General features: G+C 48.1%; 1 protein-coding gene across 2 annotated transcripts in view; it reads right to left on the minus strand.

The window, feature by feature from the left end:
- Window positions 1–21,680, minus strand: part of SNX27 (sorting nexin 27) — a 40,697-nt gene extending 19,017 nt beyond the window's left edge. Inside the window, exons 1-2 of one of the 2 annotated variants that reach the window (XM_079958103.1) lie at window positions 21,379–21,680; window positions 1,961–2,192 (exon numbers count right to left, since the gene is read on the minus strand). In XM_079958103.1, coding sequence (XP_079814229.1) covers window positions 1,961–2,192; window positions 21,379–21,665 — 519 coding nt within the window. In that variant the 5' untranslated portion in view covers window positions 21,666–21,680. Of the gene's footprint in view, window positions 1–1,960; window positions 2,193–21,243 lie in introns of both variants that reach the window. The other variant, XM_079958102.1, reaches the window with a different exon arrangement.
- Between the last annotated feature and the right edge of the window lie 4,555 nt (window positions 21,681–26,235).

Genomic DNA, 26,235 nt, shown 5'->3' on the forward strand with positions numbered 1-26,235 from the left:
TACATCACTACTGGGAAAACCATGGCTTTTACTATACGGACCTTTGTTGGCAAGGTGATGTCTCTACTTTTTAAGATGCTTTTTAAGAGCATAGTTTACCCCTGCACAAAGCTACAATCCCCAGCACCCTTAAACTACAGTTCCCAGGCTTCTTCAGGGGAAGCTTTAAATATGTTTTCTGTGGATCTGGCCAAAGTGAGGTTGACTTTCTTTCCATCACCAAAAGAGGAATCTCAGAGGTGCAACATGCATCAGCATGCTTCCTTCACCAGGTTGGGTCAGAGTAGAATTTGCTCCAGGTGCCCTCTCCTTCAGAGGTGAGGCCAATGGCAGCTAAACGGGTTGTGGAATGCCTTTCGCAAACCATTTGCCCAGTGTGCGCACACGGCCTGCTCTTATCCTGATGAAATCGGTTGCCATTTTGTCAAGCCACAACAAAACAGCCATTTTATCGTTTTGGATTCATCTGTTTATTGGCCATTTCCCGGCCTTACCCTTAGAAAAAGTCATGAAGGATAAGGCTACCTGTGGCTACTAGCCAAAATGACTATGTTCTACCCTCCCCTGTCGGAGGCAGAATGCCTCTGGGGATCCCAAGCAGGGAGAGTTGCTGCTGGCCCTCTGGCCTTGCTTGTGGGCTTCCCAGAGGCACCTGGCTGCATGGGCAGGACGCTGCATTAGACCCATCAAGCTTCTTCTGGTGTTCCTGTGCTGTGGGCTGAACCTGGAACCCCTGCCTGCCAAAAGGATGCTCTGCCTCTCAATCCATCCTGCTTAGGGTTCATAGAATCATAGAATCATAGAATCCTAGAGTTGGAAGAGACCACAAGGGCCATGGAGTCCAACCCCCTGCCAAGCAGGAAACACCATCAGAGCACTCCTGACATATGGTTGTCAAGCCTCTGCTTAAAGACCTCCAAAGAAGGAGACTCCACCACACTCCTTGGCAGCAAATTCCACTGTCAAACAGCTCTTACTGTCAGGAAGTAAGGTGTTCCTGCACCAACAGGAAGAGAGTCTCCAGGATTTCAGGCAGGGGACCTGTGCAGCCCTAGCTGGAGATGCCTTGAGGGACTGAACCTGGGACTCGCCATGTGCAAAGTCTACCACTGAGCAACAGTGGCCTTGCTTGAATGGAGACTTGGACATCGGAAGATGCAGTAAGAGCCATACCCAGGCCAATTCTGGGAGTCTGGGAGTGTTGAGAGTTGTCAAGAGGTCCCTAGTCTCCTCCCATAGCCACAATTCCTATACAGTGGTACCTCTGGTTACGAACTTAATGCGTTCTGGAGGTCCGTTCTTAACCTGACACCGTTCTTAGCCTGAGGTACCACTTTAGCTAATGGGGCCTCCCGCTGCCACCACCACACGATTTCTGTTCTCACCCTGGGGCAACATTCTTAACCCGAGGTACTACTTCCGGGTTAGCGGAGTTTGTAACCCGAAGTATTTGTAACCCAAGGTGTTTGTAACCCAAGGTACCACTGTAGTGGTTTAACAAACAATCACTCTTTCGCAGGGAACTCTGGGAATTGTAGCTCCTAGGGAAAAGGGTGTGCGTCTCCTAACAGGTCACAGCACCCTTAAAAAAACTACAGCACCCAGAATCCTTAGGGAGCAAATCCATGGCTGCTGAAAAATGACATCACGGTCATGTGTGGTGTCTTTGAGTTCTTTCTGCTTGCCGGAAAGCTCGGGGATGAGGCATGGAGTTGCCAAAGACTTGCACAAGCAGTTTGGAGAAAAGGGGACTCCTGCTGTTTTTTCCCTCCTTCACATTAGAAAACAAGAGGAATCCCGTTCCTCTCCCAGAGAGGAGGAGACAGACAGGAGAGTTGCATACGGGCAAACACTGAAAGCCAACACTCTCTTTTGCCCAAACATTTGCTAGCCAGACTCTATACCAGTCGGGGAGCAGAAAGACATCCAAGAGGGACCCCCCAGCCGGGCTGGTACTCACCACAAACTTCTCACCATTCTGTTCCACATGCTTGTAGGTGGGGATGGAGATGGGCACCGCCTGCTTCTCAGTGTAGTCGTAGAACGACTGGCCCAGAGAGTCGTCGCTCGGGTCGAGGTTGTCGGCCTCGTGGGGGGGCACCGAAAGAACCGTCAGGATCAGCTCCTTCTCCCCCGCCCGGATCAGGTCCACCACTTGCTTGTGCGTCGCCCCTTCGACGTTCACGCCGTTCCTGGCAGAGGAGAAGGGGGAGACGGTTGTTCCACAAGCTTGAGGCAGGCGCCAACGCTTTTGGAGTCAGTATTGGCAAATAAAAACGGGTGCAGAAACTGAAGCGACAGAACAGCTCTAGGATTTAAAAATCAGAGGAAAATAAAGGGACAGGGGGTGTTAAAATTCAGGACTTTCCCTGCTGCCTTACGTCTGCTGTATCAGGCCCCTCTTAAGACGTGTAAAAGGCTGGGAAGAGATAGGAACAATCCCAGGCCAGAGTTAGGATGAGCTACTATCTTTTGTGAGTAGTAAGGGATAAGAATTACTTTTAAGAGAGGGCTCCGTATTCTACCTATTCTATTTCTATTTTTTGTAGCAGCTATTTTATCGTATTATGAAAAACTTTAATAAAAATCTCATTACAAAAAAGAAGTGTGCCTAGCTATTGCTTGCCAACATCATTTAATAATAACCTTGGTGGTGTGTGGATTTCAAGATGATCTCTGCTGCAAGCTGCGCAGACTCCTTTTTTACAAGCATCCACTAGGAAATAAAAGGAGGGTGGCAACATGAGATCGGGCCTTTCTATACTTGTGGGGTGCTCTCCCCAGGAAGTCTCGCCTGGCACCATCTTTTGGAGGCTCCAAGCAAAGACTTTTCTCTTTGCCTCGGCTTTCGGCCCTTGATTTGAATGGTGGTACTGTGGCCTCTCTGAGTGGGGTGGGATGAGTACGTCCTGATCTGTCTTATCTGTTTAGCTGTGTTTTCAGACTGTTGCTGGATGTTCGTAACTGGTTTCAATGCAAGTTGATCTGTGGAACTCCGTGAGAAATGCAACTAACAAATATTATAAATAAGCCTCCCGCTGAGGGCTGCTAGATGTCCTTTGCTCTCATTCTTAACTTCTTCTCTAAGCCACTGAGCCACTAGCCCAGAAACCTATGCAGTAAAGACGATTTGGTGGAAATATTTGGAAAGTGATGTCTATGGGGAGGAGGTGCATTTAGAGCAACCTGACTTCTCTCTCTCTCTTACACACACACACACACACACACACACACACACAATGATGGGAGCTGAAGGGGCAGCAATTCTTCAGCAGACACCTTGCAGCTCAGACTAGTTACTAAGGCTGCAGAACTTGCCCCCTGCCGCCCTGTTCAATGCCATTTACAAACTCGACAGGAGCCTGTCACATCCCGTTTAAGGCGCACGCGGGCAAAATCATTTGGGAACTTGGGAAGGAAATGTTTTGTAAACAGAGCCGTGCGGGGAAGGCAACTTTCTGGCTCTTGAAATCGCAACACACACACACACACTTCCCCCAATAGAGAGGAATTTCCTTCTCGGGGGACTTTTACTTGCAGAGAACAATGCCTCAAAAGTCCAGAGGAGCTTGGGCGAGCCTGAATTCAGAGAGAACATTAGGCTTGAGGGAAAAATCACCCACGGGGAGCCTGAGACATTTATCTTCAAAACAACAACAACAACAAAGCAATAGGCAGATTAGAAGCCTGTATCTTACAGCAGCTACTAGACTGTGCGTAAAATTGTTAATTAGAAGCACTGAGTCCCTGCACATCTGTGGCTCTTGGTCTCCCTCCAGAGTGACCAAGAGAACAGACAGGTCGTCCATGTGCCCCTCGCCAGTGGGGGGGGGTCGTCTGCAGGATAGCAAGAGAGCCATTCCCCAGCTCTGTATATTAAATAGAATCCGATTCACCAATGCAAGGCCAAATGAAGAACAGGAGGTGTGGGAGGGGGAGACTTCCAAGGAAAAGAGACAACCATTGCCAGAGAGCAAATGCGGTGTGGCAGTTAAAAGGGAGTCAGACTAGACCCTCGGAGAGACCAGGGTTTGAATCTCCACTTGAACATGAAGCCTACTGGGAGTGACCTTTGGCCAGTCACTGCCTCTCCATCTAAGCTCCCTTTCAGGGTTGTTGTGGGGATTAAATGATGGGAGCCAGCGTGCAGCTTCCGGGTCATGTGGCCAGCAGGACTAAGCCGCTTCTGGTGAATCAGAGCAGCGCACAGAAACGCCGTTTACCTTCCTGCCAGAGCGGTACCTATTTATCTACTTGCACTTTGACGTGCTTTCAAACTGCTAGGTTGGCAGGAGCAGGGACCGAGCAACGGGAGCTCACCCCGTCACAGGGATTCGAACTGCCGACCTTCTGATCGGCAAGCCCTAGGCTTTGAGGTTTAACCCACAGTGCCACCCGCGTCCCTTAGTACAGTAGTAGTAGTAGGATTAATGCAGGAATCTTCACCTTTAAAGTCACAGCTGCAGGATGCAGTGGGGAGGAGGCTGTCAAATCTGGTCTTGACCACACAGGCCCGAGAAAACTGACCACAACAAGCGAGTCTGTTTTCAAAAGGCTCATGTCTGCCAGCACATTGGGCGCACACCCTGACCACAGTTCCCTCACAGACCTCCAAGGAGGAGCACTGGCTTTCTTTTCCCGCTACAGAACTAAATTTAGCTGTGTTTATTCGGTTGGCAAGATTGTGGGCTAAAGGCATCTAAAATAGTTTATTCAACAGTTTAAAGAGTGGTGGGTGTCCTGGCTCCCACGCCAGCAACATCCCGGCTAAATGGACATTATCTGCTGCTGAAATAAAATAAACATCAAGGTGTGAGCCAATCCCAGGCCTCATCCATCACAAGGAAACTGCCTGCCCATGAACTAGAGATCCAAATTTGTGTTTTACTTCAAGGGCCATGCCAGGGCAAGTACATTTCAAAAGAGTAAAATAGCTTACAATCTGAACAAATTGCCACTGAAATGACTTCGCTGTCGCTCATCCCCCAGGTTATGGCCACGTTAGGCTACTATAACAACACTCAGCAAGGGTTGCTCCTAAAGAGCACTTGGAAACCTAAAACCATTGCAGAATGTGAGTTCAGCTCATGACTGGAGACCATGCTCCAGGAGAGACAGGGGAGAATGTGTGGGAGACAGGTCTCTCTCAGTGACAGCACCAGGATGACGCAATTCCCTTCTAAGGGAGGCTGAATTAGCCAGCAGTGGGGAGCCTGGACTCAGGACGCCGTGGCCCTTCCGATGTTGCAGGATTCCAACTCCCACCTGTAGTCAGGTTTTTTAAAAATTGCTCTACCTTGTTTTGCTGCCATTTATCTAAGCAGACAGTTTAACCTTTATGCTGCAGTCTGAAGGTACATGGGGCTTTTGGAACCGTACTGAAGCAAAGCTGCTCTAGGCATGGTGGGTGACTGCAGGGGAGCCAATGGGTCCATCAGGGTCGTCAATGGGACACTGCTGGGAATGCGGCCCGTCTGAAAAGAATCATAGAATTATAGAATAGAATCCTAGAGTTGGAAGAGACCACAAGGGCCATCGAGTCCAACCCCCTGCCAAGCAGGAAACACCATCAGAGCACTCCTGACATATGGTTGTCAAGCCTCTGCTTAAAGACCTCCAAAGAAGGGTGCCTCTGCTAGGAAGCGAAGACAATATTGAGCTGGAAGTGCCAATGCTTCAGCTTGGTGTCAGGCAGCTTCTGATGTTCCCTAGATGCAACCTGTACCCTCCTTTCTCTCCCTTTTTGCAGCTAAACTCCTTGTTCCTGCGTTGACATGCACAGCTAAAACGTGGAGGCGAACATGAGCAAAGCCAATCTCTGCAGCAGTCAGCTGGGAGCAGCAACCAAAGTCACACTTTGTAGAGTGAAGGAACTAACTACACAAGAGTGCCTTTGCTACGTCAGCTGCAGCCACGATGAGGGTCAGACCCAGGGGCAGGGAAGACCCCCCCCCACAGGACAGCACTTGGGCCAGGCAGGGAGAGATGAACACAGGACCAGTTCCCTGGAGCTCACCTTGGCAGAATGAAAGAGTCATTGGGTGCATGCATGGCTATTTAAGAACACGGTACAACTGCACCTTCGACCCTGGGGATGAAGCTGCTGGTCCCTGGCCCCAATTCGGCTCCCGACCCTCCCATGGCATCTCCACATGCCACACCAGAGGGGACCGAAAGGCTAGGACCTTTTCCAGTCAGGTCTCCATGGCAACCCAGCTGGGAACAACCAGCAGCGAAAGCCAAGAGCTGCAGATCTGCAAAACGGAGAAGCACAGAGGGAAGAGATCGCCAGCGGCCGCTGGTGCTACCGCTGCCTCTTTTTTTAGTGAATGAATTAATTGTTCAGGTTTTGTTGTGCTTCGGTTCTCTTCCTTCTTATGGAAGAAAGGGAAAACAAGTACCAGGGAGTTGCCACGCTCTGAATCTCAGGGACGTTTCCTGGTTCTCGCCCCTGGGACCTGAAATCTGGCCCTTCCCACAAGGAACCTCTTGTTGTTGCAGCAGACCTGCCCTGTCCCCAGGGAGGATTGTTTGGAGAAGGAGAGCGATTCCAAACTGAGGCCAAGCCAAGCAGATCTGTGGATTTCTTATCTATCTATCTATCTATCTATCTATCTATCTATCGGCAGAGCTTGGACATTATCATCATTGTTATTATATTTATTTATAACCCGCCTTTTTCCCCCTGGCAGGACTCTAGGGAGCTTACGGATAAAAACAAGAACTGCTAAAAACACAGAAATTTTCAATTGTTAAAATACAATTAAACACTGGTAGAACTAAAACTATCTAAATATATGACATCTGTTTAAAACTATACATGCTGTCGGGATGGGGGGGTGCTCTATCTATCCCTCCCCAGGCATAGGTGCACAAGATCAACTCTTGCAATCAGAGAGGAGGGTAAGGCAGGTGGACTGGACAGGCCTGGTATAAATAATGAGAATTTGGCAGCCTCTGTTTTCCCGCCCGCCCTTGCCCGGTTGCAGCACAGCAACATTAGCCACCGACCGACCGCCAAGACACTGGCTATCAGGCAGGCCCAGTGCCGGACCGGGGGCTGCCGCTCGATTTGCTTTGGCCTATGGAGCCAAGGGCCCCTCGCTTCTCTTTTCTCTCTGCCAATTTCCCCGCCCCTTGGTGAAAGGTGGCTGGCCTTTGGGCAGCCGAACATCCTTCGGGTCACTGGTTCATGACCCACCCTGAGACTGAGCTGAGGAACGGAAACAGTGGGCGGGCTCTGCCACGATGTACAAAAAGGCTCCCTTCAATGGGCATAGCTTTCATCACTGCCAAGTTGTGCAGGTGGTACCTTTTTTTCCCCCATCTGCATTTTAGGCAGAAAGTGTCTTTTATCAAGTTTTCATTTCTGTGAGCAGCCTTGATTCCTGGTTCTCGGGGGGAAGGTGGGATGTATAAAAATAAATAAATAAAAGGAGGAGGCGGAGGAATGGCAGCAGCAAGGCACTGACCTTGGTTCAGTAACTAATAGACAGCCAGCACAGATCTTTTGCCACTGGTATAAATTCTTTCAAGTGCACTGGTGTACTTCTCAAGGTTGTGGGAAGCAGGGGAGGCTGGTCTATGACACCAATGGGGCACTGCCACACCAGCCTCCTCCAAGCCCACCGGCCTGCCTTCTTGCTTACCCGGCTGGCATGCAAGTCTCCTCCTTAGCATCAATATTCTTGAATGCAGCAGGAGGATGGGGGACAAAACCCAACTCTCCCAGTGGGCACCAGCCACCACTGGTCGGGAAGGCAAATGAGCTAAGAGCTGCAGCTATGCTCTGAAAAGCTGGTTCCCTCCAGACATCTCCTCTTCCCCACACAGCCGCCCAATGCAGCGCCTTGTCTGGGCAAACTGAGGCACAGCAAAAATGTGCTCCCAAAGAAACTGCACGCCAGCCGGATCTCACACAAGCACATTTGCTTCGGCTCCAGCAGATCCAGAATTCTCAGCACGGGGGAATTTCAATTTAACAAGCCTCCTAAAGACGCCTGGTGCTGGCGAGGCCCCTTCCAGCGCAGGCCAAGCCCTGCCAGCTATTTCCTTTGGGGCAACAGCCTGGAAGCAGTCCAAGTAGTGGAGCAAGAGCCCCGCCAGGGATTTGCCCGCACTGCTTTCCTCTCGCATGCTTTCGCGTAATTTGTTTTGTTTCAATTAGGAAGTCTGCAACAAAGGAACACAGTCTTTGCTCTTTTGGGAAGAGCTTCAGCCACTAAACCACACTGCAAACGTTATGGGGTCATGCTGAAGGTGGTTTCGGAAATTAAATGAGAACAAAAGAACATAGTTGTGAAACTGTTTTAAGAGTGTTAAAAACATTAATATGATGGTTTGTATTGAAATATTAATTTTAAACAGCCAGTGCTTTGAAGCACTTGAAAGCATCAACCACCAGAAACTATAGAGAGATGCTGCCAGGCATATCTTTATGGGCGGTGAGTTCTGCATTCTTGGGGCCACCACCGAGGAGGCCCTCTCAAGAGCCACTCCCACCCCTCAAATGTCTGAGGGCAACAGAACCACCAGGAGGGTCTTTTTCACCGATCATAACCCCCAGGCTAGTCTGTACGGAAGGAGGCACTCTTTCGTATACTTGTGGCTCAAATCGTTTAGGGCAGACTCTATTATGCCCATTTCACAGATGGGGTGTAGGAGGCCAGGAAAGAACACTTTGACTAACTAGCCCTACCCAAGGCATTTCGTGATTGGCCAGAACTCCGCCCCCCTCATCCCAAAGAGGATACAGTAGAGCTAGAAGAGGTGCAGAAAAGGGTAACAAAAATTATCAAAGGACAGAGCCGTTTCTCCACTGGGGAAAGGCTAACATTGGGGGCCTTTTCTTTCTTTTTCTTATAAAAGCGTCTAACGGCTAGATAGGTAGGAAAGAGGTTCGTATCATTATTAAACAGTATAAGGAAGCAGTCTTTCCCCCACTGAATACGAGAGCTGTGGATCACCCAAAGAAGCTGAATGGCAGTAAGTCCACAAAAGGAAGGGTAATTCTTAAAACCCGTTAATTAAGCTGTGAAATTTATCTAAGGCCACAAATTTAAACAGCAGAGCTAAAAAGGTGATGACTTTATAGAGCCTCTGGGTTTAGGGACAGTCTATCACTGACTACCAGATGCAGGGAATTAACAATAAGGGAGGGCTACCACCCTTCACAGGAACACGGATGGCGCTGTGGTTTAAACCACTGAGCTACTTGGGCTTGCCGATCAGAAGGTCAGCAGTTCAAATCCCTGCAATGGGGTGAGCTCCCGATGTTCAGTCCCAGCTCCTGCCAACCTAGCAGTTCGAAAGCACGCCAGTGCAAGTAGATAAATAGGTACTGCTCCGGCGGGAAGGTAAACGGCGTTTCCGTGCGCTGCTCTGGTTCGCCAGAAGTGGCTTAGTCCTGCTGGCTGCATGACCCAGAAGCTGTACGCCGGCTCCCTCGGCCCATAAAGCGAGATGAGCACCGCAACCCCAGAGTCATCCGCGACTGGACCTAATGGTCAGGGGTCCCTTTACCTTTTACTCCGCTTCCTGAGCAAGTACAGAAGCACCCACAAAACACCCTAATGCAGAATCCCGCAGCTGGGGTTTTTTGTTTTTTTTTAGTGCTAAGACAACCCACAAGACAGAAATATTTTGGCCTTGCTCACTCTGCCGATCCCTTCACCGAGCCATTTCCTGGCACCCTCTCCCAAGCTCGAGCACTGTGAAAATATCCCAACGTAGATGGGACACCGCCTTGCTTTCAGAGACCGATTCTATGCCTTTGCCAAGCTTTGCATTCCCCTCGGCTCACTGAGACCGTGGAGAAAGCAGGTAACTAAAGGCTGCCATCCTCAGCAGGCTTTACTTGCAAGTAACGCTCACTTCCTGTCCAGCTGAATGCATCAGGCAGATATTGCAAAGCGTTCAGATGTTCAGGAGCGTTGCTGCCTCTGACCGTGGAGGCAGAGAACAGCCTCTGTGGCTAGCAGCCACTGACAGCCTTCTCCCTTGCGACTTTGTCCAATCCTCTCCGCCCAATCCTAAAACCATGCCCAGGGAACCTTCAGAAGACATCTGAAGGCAGCCCTGTTTAGGGAAGCTTTTAATGTTTAACAGACCACTGTATTTTAATACTTTGTTGGAAGCCGCCCAGGGTGGCTGGGCAGACCTAGCCAGATGGATGGGGTATAAATAATAATTTTTTTTATTATTATTATTATTATTATTATTATTATTATTATTATTATTATTACAGTGGTACCTAGGGTTACATACGCTTCAGGTTAAAGACACTTCAGGTTACAGACTCCGCTAACCCAGAAATAGTGCTTCAGGTTAAGAACTTTGCTTCAGGATAAGAAATCGTGCTCCGGCGGCACGGCGGCAGCAGGAGGCCCCATCAGCTAAAGTTGTGCTTCAAGTTAAGAACAGTTTCAGGTTAAGTACAGACCTCTGGAACGAATTAAGTACTTAACCCGAGGTACCACTGTAGTATTATTATTATTATTATTACTACTACTACTACTATTATTCATATGGGCCTGAGCAGCTGCACTATTCAACCTTCTTCTCCTCCTCCTCCTCAAATCAGGGCGGTGTGGCCTTAAAGATGCAATCACTGTCACAAATCCTACATAGGACAGTAAGGGACCTCTGCTGGGGCGGGGATCCAGGTTTCCCAGATCTTGGGCACTGGTGGTGGAGGAAAAGGAAAGCGTCTTCTTGCCTCAAGTAGCTTTGCCCAGGCAATAACTTTTTCAAGGTGCCTGACACCCTCCTATTAAGTAACCTATCCACTCTACAAGGAGGTGATGCCCAGAACGCAGGAATGGTTTATGATCCTCCCTCAAGGGCTTTCGGCTGATAGCGGAACAGTAAAAAAAGAAAGTGAGACCAAGAAGGGGAAGGAGGAGAGCGGCCAGGATTTATGAGCCAAGTCACATTTACTGGCATGGGCGTGGGAGCAGGGGGGCTGCTGCTGCTTCCAATGTCACTCCAGTATTGGCAGAGCCACCGAGCAGGACTGCAAGGGAATATCGTCATTCTATCTGGTGGGGGAACCTAACTAGATCCCTCCAAAGTGCATAGAAGGGCAAGTTCTGTTATCAGAAGCGACTCCGAATGAACAGAGACCCTCCACTTTGTATGCTCCCGGCAGCAGCTCCGGCAAAATTAAAAACCAGCCTTTAAAGGACGGGTATCTTTGTACTGCATGATAAAGAGTTTAGCTTTTGTTCTGTTGCACAGGCAAGCGGGTGACCTCATGATTCGCTGTGTGCATCAAGGACGGGATGGGAAGCAAAGGGGCTTTCAAGCAGGAGGGTTCAATATTCTGGCTGCCAGGGCAGTTCAATCATCTCTGGAGGGGGGGCCAGGAAGGCTCCTTGTCTGGAAGCTTATGGGTGTGGGAAGCTGTCTTATCAGGCAGGCCACTGGTCCCCTAGCCCTGTGTTCCCCAACCTGGTGCCCTCCAGATGTTTTGGACTATGACTCCCAACAGCCCCCAGTCAACTACTGGGGAAGGCTGGCCTGGCATGTGTAATCTACTCCAATGTCCAAGGGCAAAGGCTTTCACCAACCTGGAGATGCCAGGGGACTTTCTGCATGTAGAATGTGAACTCTGGGGACTTTGCTCTGCCTTTGTCTCCGCCCCACTGTTACTGGACTACAACATCAATTGGCCCTACCAAGCAGGGATGATGGGAGTTGTAGTTCAGCCAAGGCTCCTCCCACACCTGTCCTGGCCTCCTTCCCTCTCTTCACCTCCTTTGCTCTGCTTTACAAAGTGACTCAAAACTTTTGTTTTTCCTTCTGAGGCAATTCCTTTTCCTCCCCACGGGTTAATTATTGCAAAGGTTCTACTTTAAAAGAAACACTCTGCCCCCTCTAGTGCAAAGGTCCCCTCCAAATCCCCTCTTCTCTCTAAATTTTATTTTTTTAGACTGCAAATGCACAAAGAGGTGGCACCCAGATTTGATCCCCGGCATCTCCGTGTAGGGTGGGGCGGAATCTCTCTGAAACACTAGAGAACTGCTGCCAGTCAGTGTAGACAAAATTAAGCTAGATGGACCAAGGGTCTGCCTTGGGTTAAGTCAGCACTTTCTCTCTGCTGTATGAAGGGACCAGTATGTCTTCTTCCTGTCCAGTGCCCAGAATACTTTAGGCACTTTTGCAAGTTATGAATTTTGGGGATGAGGATTACGATGTCAGCTAACAATTATTCACCACTTTGCCTAACTGTAGGGACGCGGGTGGTGCTGTGGGTTAAACCACAGAGCCTAGGACTTGCCAATCAGAAGGTCGGCGGTTCAAATCCCTGCGACGGGGTGAGCTCCCGTTGCTCGGTCCCTGCTCCTGCCAACCTAGCAGTTTGAAAGCATGTCAAAGTGCAAGTAGATAAATAGGTACCGCTCCAGCGGGAAGGTAAATGGCGTTTCCATGCGCTGCTCTGGTTCACCAGAAGCGGCTTAGTCATGCTGGCTACATAACCCGGAAGCTGTACACCGGTTCCCTCGGCCAATAAAGCGAGATGAGCGCTGCAACCCCAGAGTCGGCCACGACTGGACCTAATGGTCAGGGGTCCCTTTACCTTTACCTTGCCTAACTGCATCCCTATGTGTCGCCACCCTACCAGGGGAAACGACTTGTTTCCTCCTGGCCCACTGCAAAGCACCATCCCACCTTCAGCTTAGAAGACACAGAAGAGCAGCAGACTATTTAGCAGCTGGAAACAAGACTTCTGGGAAAGCAAACTCCTCAGTCTGGTTTCTTAGAAGTGGGGCACATGGCTCTTGGGAATGAGGCACAGAACCTAGCAGAACGGTCACAATAACCAGAATGAAACTGGGGCAAAGGAACGCAATAAAAGTGTCCTCAGTAGATTTTATGTCACGTAGCGTGAACTTTTGTTAACTTCTGCAACTCAGAAATTAATAGCACAATGACACCTGTTGACGTGGCAAAACACCATCAGTGGTGCTGAAATTATAACGCTTGTTGTAAAAAAAGAAATCATTCCTACGATTATGGATACTGATTGAGAATCATGATTTCAGGGTTTTTCCTCTAAAGCAAATAACTTTTTTCCAGCCTCAGGGTCACATTACCTCATAAGCAACCTATTGTATTATTCATTCATTCATTTCTCACCTTTTCCCCCAGACAGGGAACCAAGGTGACTCTAACCTTTGTGCAGCAAGGTGCATTCCAGCCATGGAAAAGCAGAAGTTCCCACACACTTCTGTCTTTCATCCAGGCAAGCTTTTGAAGGACGCATTCCAGCTAGGCAAAAGCACTTGAGGAAGGTGCTAAGCCAGGGAGATTCATGACCTGGAGGAAGTCCAGAGGACCAGACAGAGAGGCATTGAGGGCCACATTTGGAATGGGGGCCGAAGATTTTCCACCTCTGATCTAAAATATATAGGTCTTGATCACTGAACAGTGCCTCTTCGATGAATACTAGTCAACATGAAAGTCTGTTATTGTTTCCTCCAAGAAACACCTGTTGGTCTGTACATTGGTTGCCTAATCCTGACATATCCCAAGCTGCTAAACAAAAACTATCTTGTTCTCAAGCGCATCCGAAATATCCAGGACCTTCCACCAGACACTACTAAAAAGAACAACTCATTCTCTAAACTGTTTGTTGAAAGCCACTGGATTAGATGACATTTGTTGCTGCAAATTTCCCAGGCCAGGAAATTTAAAACTTTGATTTTTAAAAATGTGTATATCAAGAAATGCATTGGTAGACAAGGCCAAAGATCTCTCTTAGCCCTGCCTACTTGCTTGCAGATGTGGCCAGGCAGATATCTTTAGCAAGCCTGTAAACAGGGCAGACAAGCATCTGACTTCCCCAACTGGGTAGGAATTTGTGAGGCAGAGACAGGAACAATCTTTAAAACTCTTGTGTTTATTTAAGTTTCCTGGACTCTGACTCCTAGGGTTAGCCAAGCACAGTGTGGACCCACTGAGATTAAAGGACGTGGCTAACTTGGGCCCCCTGATATCCGTAGAGGATAACCTAGCTGGATACAACACATAATTTGGTCCAAGACAGTTTGGCACCTGAGGCAAACCACAAAGGGGCATCTCGTTCCATCCTGTCCCCCACCTGCTGAGGAAGAAGAGATCGGTGAAGATCTCTACAAGGAACAAGCACGGTATCAAGATCTACCATACATCGAGAACAAGGGAGGAGAGGGTCCTGAATCACGCCGAGCAGAGCCCCGGAGGGCAGCCCTTGCCATTTCCTCCCTAGGGGTGGGAGGAGACCAGCAGCAGTGCCTGTTTGCCAAGCGGCCATTTTGGAGGGGGCACTGGGAGGGCTGCAGAGGAAGCAGCAGATCCAGCTTCTAAGGAACATGCACCAGCCACCTCTGCTGCAACAGCTGCAAGAGATGCATTCCCTGGAGGCCAGATGGACCCTGCTGCCTGAGGCGGTCATCCCATCTTGCCTCACGGGTGGGTTGGCCCTGCACACTGAGCCCTACATCACTTCCTGTCGTGAAATAAGGGCTTGACTCACTCCCACACCCAATCTTAAAGAATAGGGCCAGCTCATGACCATAATACCTGAAGGATTTGGACCTAAATAGTATTCAGAATGATGGGAGGTGGGCAGGAAAGGCTGGAGGCCCTTCGTGAAATCCATAGGGTTTGTCTCCAACTAAGTTCTAGAGGAGATCCACTGTAATTCATGGGCCCAAGATCATCATTTTCATTGGGTCTACCACCAGTAGGACTAGCATTGGGTACAGCTCACAAGCGTCATCCTCCAAAGTCAGGATCATGCCACATTACCCACAGCCCTCTAAACATAGCATGCAAGGTGTGAGAGGGGGAGCCATTCTCCCTCTGAGCACCACTACCTCAGTGATTTGAAGAATAATAATAAATTTTATTTATACCCCACCCTCCCTGGCCAGAGCCGGGCTCAGGGTGGGTAACACCAATAAAATTTCAGTAAAAACATAATAAGAAAAAAGAAAAAGAACAATTTTAAAATACAACTTAAAATGCAGTGTAAAATGCAGCCTCATTTTAAAAGTCAAAACCATAAAGGGGAGGGAAACATAAGGGTCAGAGTGAGTCCAAACCAAAGGCGAGGCGGAACAGCTTTGTCTTGCAGGCCCTGCGGAAAGATGTCAAGTCCCGCAGGGCCCTAATCTCTTGTGACAGAGAATTCCACCAAGTCGGGGCCATTACTGAAAAGGCCCTGGCCCTAGTTAAGACCAACCTAAGCACCTTATGACTTGGGACCTCCAAAATGTTGTCATTTGTGGACCTCACGGTCCTCCGTGGAGCATACCAGGAGAGGCGAAATTACATCCAGTGTAAAAGTATGCCAGCTTCAACTCTGTGCTGTTTCACTTGTATAATAAGAAATCAGGGCTACATTTCCTGGGAAGGCTTTAGATATTTTAAGTACAACTTTAAAATACACAAAAAGGCTCATATTCACCTTTCAGTACCAGTAAACAGAGTCTTATCTTTCCCAGGGCTAGCTTAAATGATCATTGTTAAAAGCATTTATATGGCATGATTCAGTTTAGACTCAGAGGCAGCACGCCTCTGAATACCACTTTGCTGAGAATCACTGGTGGCCAGTGTGCTGTTGGACTCAGGTCCTATTTGCAGGCCTTCCAAAGGCATCTGGTTGGCCACTGTGAGAACAGAATGTCAGACTAGATGGGCCACTGCCCTAACCCAGCAACACTGTTAAGGTAGGGAACCAGTAGCATGTTCCTATTACAGACCGAGGAGAGGGATTGGGCAAAATTAAGGGCAGGGTTGACTTGCAACATGAAATAGGACTCACAGAATTTCTCCATGGGGATGGGAAGAGATTGCACATGCCTAGAAAATGGAGTCACACCCCTTGCTGAGCTTATTCACAAGAACCTAAAGAGTATCAAACAGGTGGTGTCCTGCAAAAGACCAACCTCTCATTGTGCCAAGGGGTTCACAATCTTTAATGCTACACGGATTAATGCTACACAGAATAAACCACAGAACAAGCAAAATGTTTTAAAGCCATACATGCTCGGTTGCATGTGCAAATATTCAGAGAGACAGCAACAAAGTCCTTCTGAGGTGTTCCTCAGAGAAGGATGACAAGTTAAAAAAAAAAGTTTTCTACCCGGAAAGATTCAGTAATGTCTGTAAACCACCAGTATGACCAAAATAGGGAGTATATTTGACACTTCCAATGCATAAGAAAGAGTCCTGTTTTGATCCCCATGGTGAGTTTAATAAGACCCCATTTGTGCGTCCACGGAAGTTTAAATGCCAAATGTGTTTGGTCAGGTGCAGAATCCCGGAAGATATGAAGGGTCCAATATCATTTTTCGTTTCCCCACAACCCCATCCCAGAAGTTGCTAGATTGCTGTTCTAGGCCACGTTAGTGGCAACCTTGCATTGACCTAATTCCTCATTTTACAGCACAAACCACCTCTTCTCCTTCTTAAATGGAAGTGACCCTATTCCACGCAGGCACTGCAACCTTATGCCACTGCCAAGCACCGGAACAAATTGTCCGCCAAGCCAGCAGCATGCAAAACGAAAATCCCCACCCAGGGTTGACTAAGAAAGTTGTCCATGCTGGGTTTCATTCATGCAATGGAAAAACCAGTGACTTTTTCTCCAGCTCATGGGAACATTGCCCAACTAACAAGACTAAAATGAGGACACGTTTTTTCCCCTTCTGCTGACATCTCCCAAACTCACTCAGCACAGAAAACTCAAAGCACCCACTAGTAGGGAGGGTAACTGGTCTTGCAGTGAAGCTGGCCCTGTAGGCAATTTTTTTAGCCATCCCATGGCCTAAACATTTTAATTCACGGAGCCAGTAAGGGAATCCAAAGTCAGCACGTCCAAAGCATCCTTCCAACTGCTACAAAACTCTTCATTTTCTCCTAGTAAATAGACACTCTTTGTCGGTGTTCAACAAAAAACGTTTAAATGAAACAGACGTTCTTAGGAACTGGTTTGCTCTGAACAGGGGAAGAAACAGAAAAAGACCAGCTGACTTGTACACCAGTCCTAACAAGACACTGATCAGAGAGCAACAGAAGTGCTTCAATCTTGTTTCTAATTATTGCACCCACACCCAAAAAATCCGCTCCCAAGTGTTGCAAGAGGTGCTACTCCTACTCATGAACAGACTCTCATTGAAATCCACACAACTAACGTAAGTCCACTAATTTCAAATAGTCTTCTCTAAGTAGAACTTGGTTGGCTGCAACCCCCAAAAAAACCACCAGGTTGGGAGAACTGTCTCCAATCCAAAGAATACTGAGAAACATTTTCTGCTACTTTTGTCAGGGAATATCAGGCTTTATTAAGCAGGACCATTTCAATGCAACAGTTTCATGGATAACCTGGACACAAGTCCTCCTCTCTATTCCACCTTCATGGAGATGATGTTTGAGGGGAGAGCTTGGGAAGGAATAGACTGAACTAGGAGCTTTTTAATGTAGGGTTGCCGTATGTCTGGTATTCAGCCCCCTTAAGCAGTGTCCGGGCAGAAATCGCTGAAATGTCTGGGAAAATCCGAACGTATGGCAGCCCACGTCAGTAGAGTAGATTGGTTATTTTCATTTTTAAAAAAGCAACCCTACTTAATGAAAATAGCTACCAATACTAGTATATTCAAGAAGGCAGAGATTGCCCATGATACTTAGGGGGGGCATTGCCTCTAAGAGAAGACATGGCCCCCAAAAATCTTGTACCCCCCCAACTATTATCTTATTAATGTGAAATTCTGAAAGGCAGCTTACGCTTCATAAAGTCCCAGTAGCAACAAAACCATCTTCTAGGAGAGGAGGAGGGGAATCAGCCACAGCAGAACAAAAAAAAATACGTTCAGCAGAAACTAAAGTCAGTTACACAGGGTGGTTAAAAAATAAATAAATCAAAATCAAGCTTCTCCAACTTATAACTGGGGGGAAATAATAAGGGACTCCCAGTTTTCATCTGTATTCAATACCCCCTCAATCATCCCTTTGGGGAAGGAAGGCCAGACACAGGCATATATTCCAGCCCTGCCTGCGGACTTTCAAATCTTTTTACCTGTCTAACAGAGAAAAGAGAGGTGCTTATGAGAACAGGTGAGCGAGTAAGGTGTCTCCAAGTGGAGGATCCCACATAGGGTATGGTCTGAAGGCACAGGGGGCTACCACTAACCAGGCCTGGGTTGGAGCAGTGTATTAACAGAAGACTCCCTGGGAACCCCATGCACCCCACTGCCTTGGGTTCCATGATGGAAGAAAGGTGGGGTTTAAAAAAACCAACTCCCTACATTTTATAACATTACACTCACTTTTCTTTCATTAACATGCAGGGAAAGAGGAACCTGGAAATGACTAAAAGCCTGAAGCTAAAACAAAGCCTTGAATAGGCCATGGAAAACAATTAAGAAAAATAATAATACTGTATCTTAATAATAACCATCCCCTACAGCTGTAGCCAGTCTTGAACCAACCATTCTAAAGAGTAGCATTATCTCTGATGCAAGATATCACATTATTAACTGTTGGTGGAGGAATGGGGAGGGGGGCTCCCCATAACTCTCCTTGCAGTTATAGGGAAATCCTAGATATACAAGGGAGAGGGCTGTATGCTGTCCTCTGGGGAGGTAATAAAGCAACTTTAGAATTTTGCTATAAGAATTGTGGGTGGTTTATACCAAAGCAAAATGCTCCTGTAGAAGAAAGTTTAAAGCAGCAATGATGTAACCTGAAAAACCCTTACACATTGCCTTTAACAGGGAGAATATTGCTACATAAACCATAAGTAGAGAACTCTTTCCCCACAACCTAAACATTCCTTTGCTCAGCCTGATATAATCTGAGAATACTCTATCAAACTTTTTTCATTTCTAAAGAGGGAATAATGCAATAAAACTTCTGAGTGGGTGTCCTTTCCCCCAAGTACCCCCTCAACTATAGTGAAAACCTTGAACAGGCCAGTTTGCAAGTAGCAGCACGATATGGTATCCTCCAATATGTGAGGAACATTTCTATATAATTGCAGATGGGTTGCCCCCCAAGAGGATGGGGAGCTCCACATATCCCCTCACCTTTAAAGGAAATCTTAAATATAAAGAAGGAGTGTGAGCTATATGGTGTACTGCAAGAATGTAATTTTTTAAAACAGAAAAAGAGAGAATATGATTACATAATTTGAAATGGGTTATAAAAACAGTGTGCATATGATGTGGTGGGAACAATCCACTGCCTGCCCAACAAATCTCAGCTGTAGTGAAAAAACAAATGTAGTATGATCTATTATTTACTCTGAAACTAGGTATGTTTCCCAGAGGGTTAGCTGTGCTGGATTCCTATAGAATAAGCTTTTTTTAATAAAAAAATAAATAAATAAAAAGTATTGTGGAATTTGAAAGCTGGCTTATTGGGACATATAAGCTTTGCTAAGTTTCCGTCCACTTCATCAGATGCCCCTCGTAAATCCATTAAGACTTATGTCTTAATAAATTTATTGGCCTTCAATGCTTCACAAGACTCTTTCTGCATATCTATATATGGGCTGTATCTGGCTAAGTCATCCTCAGTGCAAACCTACTAACATCAATGCACTTGGCTAATTTGAGTCCATATGATTTCAATGGGCCTACTCTGCGTATAACTGAGCAAAATGCAACTGTGTGTGAGGGGGGGCCATAGTGCACACACCCCTAACATACATATATATATAAAGTAAAATGTATTATATATATATGCTCAGTGGCGTAGCGTGGGTTGTCAGCACCCGGGGCAAGGCAAGTAATTTGCGCCCCCTAACCCGTGGATTTGCGCCCCCTAACCCTAACCCCCAGATGTTGCGCCCGGTGCGGCCGGCCCCCCCTGCACCCCCCACGCTACGCCACTGTATATGCTCTGGGAGTACATGCACACAGATGCATATATAGATATATGAAGAACATGACTACATAACTATAAGCCACTTGGAGATTTTATTACAACCAAGCAGTATATAAATTTGGTGAAATCAACAAACAATAAATAATGGTGGCAGGTTACAAAAACGCATCCCCTCACCTGTGGTGCAAATCTTGAATGGGGCTGTGATACTAAGAAGCAGCACCATCTTCAGCATCAAAACACAGATGAATATATAGACATAAACTCAGGCATAAACATATACTCGCTCTACACATGTGTGCTTGTGTGGGCACTGCGAAAGGACAGTGCTAGTGATAAGGCAAAGTCTTGTCAACACAACTGAACCTATGCATAAACTCAGGAGCCACAGACCCACAGGGGAAAAAACAGGGAAGAGATCTAAAATTGGGATTTGCAGGTAGCTGGAGTTAGACCCCTAAGCAGAGGCATCAGCTGTGGCATTTGATGAGTTTGAAGAACAGAAGTGAATTAAATGCATGCATGGGTGTATATACATATGCATACTGTGTATCTATCTATCTATCTATCTATCCATACACACATATGCAAATAAAATTCCGGGATATACAACCTCACGCTGCACACGTGTGTGCAGAAAGGGGGGAGAGGATGCTCTGAATTATATGCATGCATGGGTGTATATACATATGCATACTGTATATCTATCTACCTATATATATATATATACACACACAAATAAAACTCTGGGGTGTACAGCCTCACGCTGCACACGTGTTGGTGTGTACACACACACACACACACATGTGGAGAAAGAGGGGAGCTGCAGGTGTGTGTTTTGGGGGGCCCGCCCCCCATACTCACACCTTGAGGATGCTGTCCCCTTTGCATGGGTGTATATACATATGCATATCCACACAGGCATTCAAATAAAACTCCGGGGTGCACATGCTGCACACGTGTTTCTGTGTATGTGTGGAGAAAGGGGGGAGAGGATGCTCTGAATTATATGCATGCATGGGTGTATATACAGATGCATACTTATATATACACACACACACACGCATGCACACAAATAAAACTCCGAGGTGTCTAGCCTCACGCTGCACACGTGTTGGTGTGTACGTGTGGAGAAAGGGAGGAGAGGATGCTCTGAATTATATGCACGCATGGGTGTATATACAGATGCATACACGCACGCAAATAAAACTCCGGGGTGTACAGCCTCACGCTGCACACGTGTTGGTGTGTACACACGCACACGCGTGTGGAGAAAGGGGGGAGCTGCAGGTGCGTGTGTGTTTTTTTTTGGGGGGTGGTGGATGAGGGACCCTCCCTCCCGGCCCCGCCCCGCCCCCCCGTACTCACACCTCGAGGATGCGGTCCCCTTTGCGCACCCCGGCGCGCTCGGCCGCCCCCCCGCCCAGGACGGCGCTGACGTGCTGCAGCGGCGCGTAGAGCTCCCCGTTGATGCTGCGCAGCTGCCCGCCCTCGCTCACTTGCCCGCGCACGTTGAACCCGTAGCCGGACTCCGACTTGACGATGCGGACCACGCGGGGCCCCGCCGGGGGGGCGGGAGGCGGCGGCGGCGGCTGAGGGGGAGCCGAGGGGGTGGTGGCGGGGGCGACGGAGGAGGAGGGGGGAGCCGGCGCCGTTGCTGCTGCCGACGACGACGACGACGACAAGGAGCCCGAGCCGCCGCCGCCGCCGCCGCCTCCCCCGGAGCTGCCGCCCCTCAGCGGGCCCGGCAGGACGGAGCGCGGCAGCCCCTCGCTCCCCTCGTCCGCCATCTTGGCGCGAGCAAGACGCCGCCGCCGCGGCTCTTGGGCCCCCCGCCCCCCCCCCTCGGAGAGCGCGAGCGCTGTCACGCGACCGGCCACGCCCCCTTCGCCCTCTCGGCCGCCGCCGGCTCCCTCCGCCTCCTTTCCGGCTCGCCGGCTTCCGTAGGCGCCGCCGACGCGCACACGCACGAGGACGCATGCGCACAAGCGGGCGAGCCGATTCCACGCACACACTTCGGTCGCCAGCTGCGCTTTTTTTTTTTAGGACTACAGTTCCCATCATCCCCGAACACTGGTCCCGATAGCTAGGGATGATGGGAGTTGTAGTCCCCCCCCCAAAAAAAAACACAGCTGGAGACCCAAGTTTGGGAAAACTCTGGTCTAGTTAGAGTAAATAATAAATAATAATAAATTTCATTTATATCCCGCCCTCCCCAGCCGAAGCCGGGCTCAGGGCGGCTAACAACACTAAAACAGTGCAACATTATAAAAACATTATAAAAGTTAATTAAAATCAAAATTGATGGCATAAACTAAAGTTTTGTAAAGATTGCCAAAGGCCTGGTGGAACAGCTCTGTCTTGCAGGCCCTGCGGAAAGATGTCAAGTCCTGCAGAGCCCTGGTCTCTTGTGACAATAAATAAATAAAGTCAAATGGGCCTTAGAAAGCACTGCAAATAACAAGGCCAGTGGAAGTGATGACATTCCAACTGAACTATTTAAAATTTTAAAAGATGATGCTGTTAAGGTGCTACACTCAACATACCAGCAAGTTTGGAAAACTCAGCAGTGGCCAGAGGACTGGAGAAGATCTGTCTACATCCCAATCCCAAAGAAGGGCAGTGCCAAAGAATGCTCCAACTACCGCACAATTGCACTCATTTCACACGCTAGCAAGGTTATGCTTAAAATTCTACAAGGAAGGCTCAAGCAGTATGTGGACCGAGAACTTCCAGAAGTGCAAGCTGGATTTCGAAGGGGCAGAGGAACCAGAGACCAAATTGCAAACATGCGCTGGTTTGTGGAGAAAGCTAGAGAGATCCAGAAAGACATCTACTTCTGCTTCATTGACTATGCAAAAGTGTTTGACTGTGTCGACCACAGGAAACTATGGCAAGTTCTTAAAGAAATGGGAGTGCCTGATCACCTCATCTGTCTCCTGAGAAATCTCTATGTGGGACAAGAAGCTACAGTTAGAACTGGATATGGAACAACTGATTGGTTCAAAATTGGGAAAGGAGTACGACAAGGCTGTATATTGTCTCCCTGCTTATTTAACTTATATGCAGAATTCATCATGCGAAAGGCTGGGCTGGATGAATCCCAAGCCGGAATTAAGATTGCCGGAAGAAATATCAACAACCTCAGATATGCAGATGACACAACCTTGATGGCAGAAAGTGAGGAGGAATTAAAGAACCTTTTATTGAGGGTGAAAGAGGAGAGTGCAAAATATGGTCTGATGCTCAACATCAAAAAAACCAAGATCATGGCCACTGGGCCTATCATCTTCTGGCAAATAGAAGAGGAAGAAATGGAGGCAGTAAAGGTTTTACCTTCTTGGGTTCCATGATCACTGCAGATGGTGACAGCAGTCATGATATTAAAAGATGCCTGCTCCTTGGGAGAAAGGTGATAGCAAACCTAGACAGCATCTGAAAAAGCAGAGACATCACCTTGCCAACAAAGGTCCGTATAGTTAAAGGTCTGGTTTTCCCCGTAGGGATGTGTGGAAGTGAGAGCTGGACCATCAAGTAGGCTGATCGCCAAAGAATCAGTGCTTTTGAATTCTGGTACTGGAGGAGACTCTTGAGAGTCCCATGGACTGCAAGAAGATCTAACCTCTCCATTCTGAAGAAAATCAGCCCTGAGTGCTCACTGGAAGGACAGATCCTGAAGCTGAGGCTCCAAGACTTTGGCCACCTCCTGAGAAGAGAAGACTCCCTGGAAAAGACCCTGGTGTCGGGAAAGATGGAGGGCACAAGGAGAAGGGGACGGCAGAGGACGAGATGGTTGGATAGTGTTCTCGAAGCTACCAGCATGAGTTTGACCAAACTGCGGGAGGCAGTGGAAGACAGGAGTGCCTGGCGTGCTCTGGTCCAGGGGGTCATGAAGAGTCAGACGCGACTAAACAACAACAGCAGTAGCCTGTGTGGTTCCCTTGGCCAAGCCAAGGGAAAAGGCGAGGAGGGCGGGGATCATGGGAGATGTAGTCCCAGGAAGGGTGGTTGTATGGTAGGCGGCTTTTCCAGGGGTTGATGGACTACAGTTCCCATCATGCTCATCGGCCCAGCTGATCATTGCCTACCAGGCGGGCTGCTGGGGGAAGATGGGAGATGCAGTCCAGCAGCCTCTGAAAAGCCCACCCCCACTGTTCCTCTCTGGGAGGCTAGAAGCTGCCCAGGGTGGCCAACAGATAGATATACCATCTAAAGAATAGATTAAAATAGTGTGTGTGTGTGTGTATCGTGTTTCCTTTTATATTTTGTTGGAAGCAAGCTGTCCAGCGCATCTAGGGCAACCCAGTTATGCAGGGTGCAAGTAGTAAATTATTGTTATTGTTGTTGTTATTAATATTATTATGAATTGCACATTTCTTCTCCAAGTCGCTCAAGATGGCATACGTTGTTCTCCCCCTCCATCATTTAATTCTCACAACAACCCTGTGTGGTAGGTTGGTCTAGACTCGAGGCAGTAATTCGCCAAAAGTTTTAAATCTTTGACATTTTACTATGCTTTTTTAAGTGCTGTGAGCCGCCCAGAGTGGATTATTATTATTATTATTATTATTATTATTATTATTAGAGTGGCAATTTGAACTGCAATATGAAAATCAGGTCCTAGTTAATTTACAATGAACTAAAATGCTTTGAGACTTCCGCGCTTCACAGCATAAGCAATATTCAAGTGGGGATGCTCTTTAAGAAGAGGAAGACGACCAGAACTGCCACTGACATCAGTGAGGAACTGCTGCTCTGAGGCTGTGTACATAACGCCCATTTAAAGGTAAAGGTAAAGGGTCCCCTGAGCATTAGGTCCAGTTGCGGATGACTCTGGGATTTACTGACTGAGGGAGCCGGCATACAGCTTCTGGATCATGTGGCCAGCAGGACTAAGCCACTTCTGGCGAACCAGAGCAGTGCACGGAAACGCCGTTTACCTTCCTGTTAAGTTGTGGGTTGACATAGCAGACGACACAGCGATTTCTCCCAAGCAGCTCTTTATTTGCAAGCTGGAACAGAACTGCCTGAGCAGCTCAGTCAGCCTGCTTATATAGAGCTCCGAACAATTGTAACTGTTGCAACGTTCTAAAACTATCCAATCACTGAACGTCACTTTCGATCCTTCATTTGCATAACTATCTACAGTATCCCCCTGCTGGCCCAGGGTGAGAACTTCAGTACATAACACTTCCCGCCGGAGTGGTACCTATTTATCTACTTGCACTTTCCCGCCGGAGTGGTACCTATTTATCTACTTGCACTTTGACTTGCTTTCGAACTGCTAAGTTGGCAGGAGCTGGGACCAAGCAACGGGAGCTCACCCCACTGCCCACCTAATCAGCAAGCCCTAGGCTCAGTGGTTTAGACCACAGCGCCACCTGCGTTTTACTCTGCATCAAATGCCCTACCAAGGTTAGCCACGATTCTATGAAATCCTGCATTTCCCCCGGAAAAACAGCTTCGAACCAAACAGGAAAAAAGACCGGCCTAGACGCAGGTGGCGCTGTGGGTTAAAGCCTCAGCGCCTAGGACTTGCCGATTGAAAGGTCGGCGGTTCGAATCCCTGCGGTGGGGTGCGCTCCCGCTGCTCGGTCCCAGCGCCTGCCAACCTAGCAGTTCGAAAGCACCTCCGGGTGCAAGTAGATAAATAGGGACCGCTTACCAGCGGGAAGGTAAACGGCGTTTCCGTGTGCGGCTCTGGCTCTGGCCAGAGCAGCGATGTCACGCTGGCCACGTGACCCGGAAGTGTCTCCGGACAGCGCTGGCCCCCGGCCTCTTAAGTGAGATGGGCGCACAACCCCAGAGTCTGTCAAGACTGGCCTGTACGGGCAGGGGTACCTTTACCTTTACCTATCTGTGTTTTAAGCTGGTGAGGTATACACAGTCTTTGAGCCTTTTTTGGCTAAAGGATGGGACATGAAAGCCATAAAGAAATCCTAATAAACCCAATAAAAAGGTGGAGAGACTTGCAACATTAGAAGCAACAGTCATTACCATCTAGTGTCATATTGCCTCCCTGCCCAGAAGACCATTAAGTCCAGCGTCTAAAATCACTTTATTCTCCGAGCTGGAGGGGAATGTGCATCAACCCTCATAGGAGTTTAACCCTAGGGGGGGAAATGTTACAGGATTTGCAATTTTGGGCAAGTCACATCCAAAATGAGGGAGAAGGGGGGGAAATGCAATTCCCTGTCCATGTGCTAATAAATAATAAATAATAAATAAATATTAGGCACTGCATGTTAATTAATTATCTCAATTATTAATAACTCATTAATCAGAGCCTAAATCCTCGTCGCGGAGCTTCATGGGAATTGCAGTCCAGGGCAGCCTAAAACGGTTCGCTGGGCGCCGCTA

Source organism: Podarcis cretensis, assembly GCF_951804945.1.
Source record: "Podarcis cretensis genome assembly, chromosome: 16".
Classification (NCBI taxonomy): domain Eukaryota; kingdom Metazoa; phylum Chordata; class Lepidosauria; order Squamata; family Lacertidae; genus Podarcis; species Podarcis cretensis.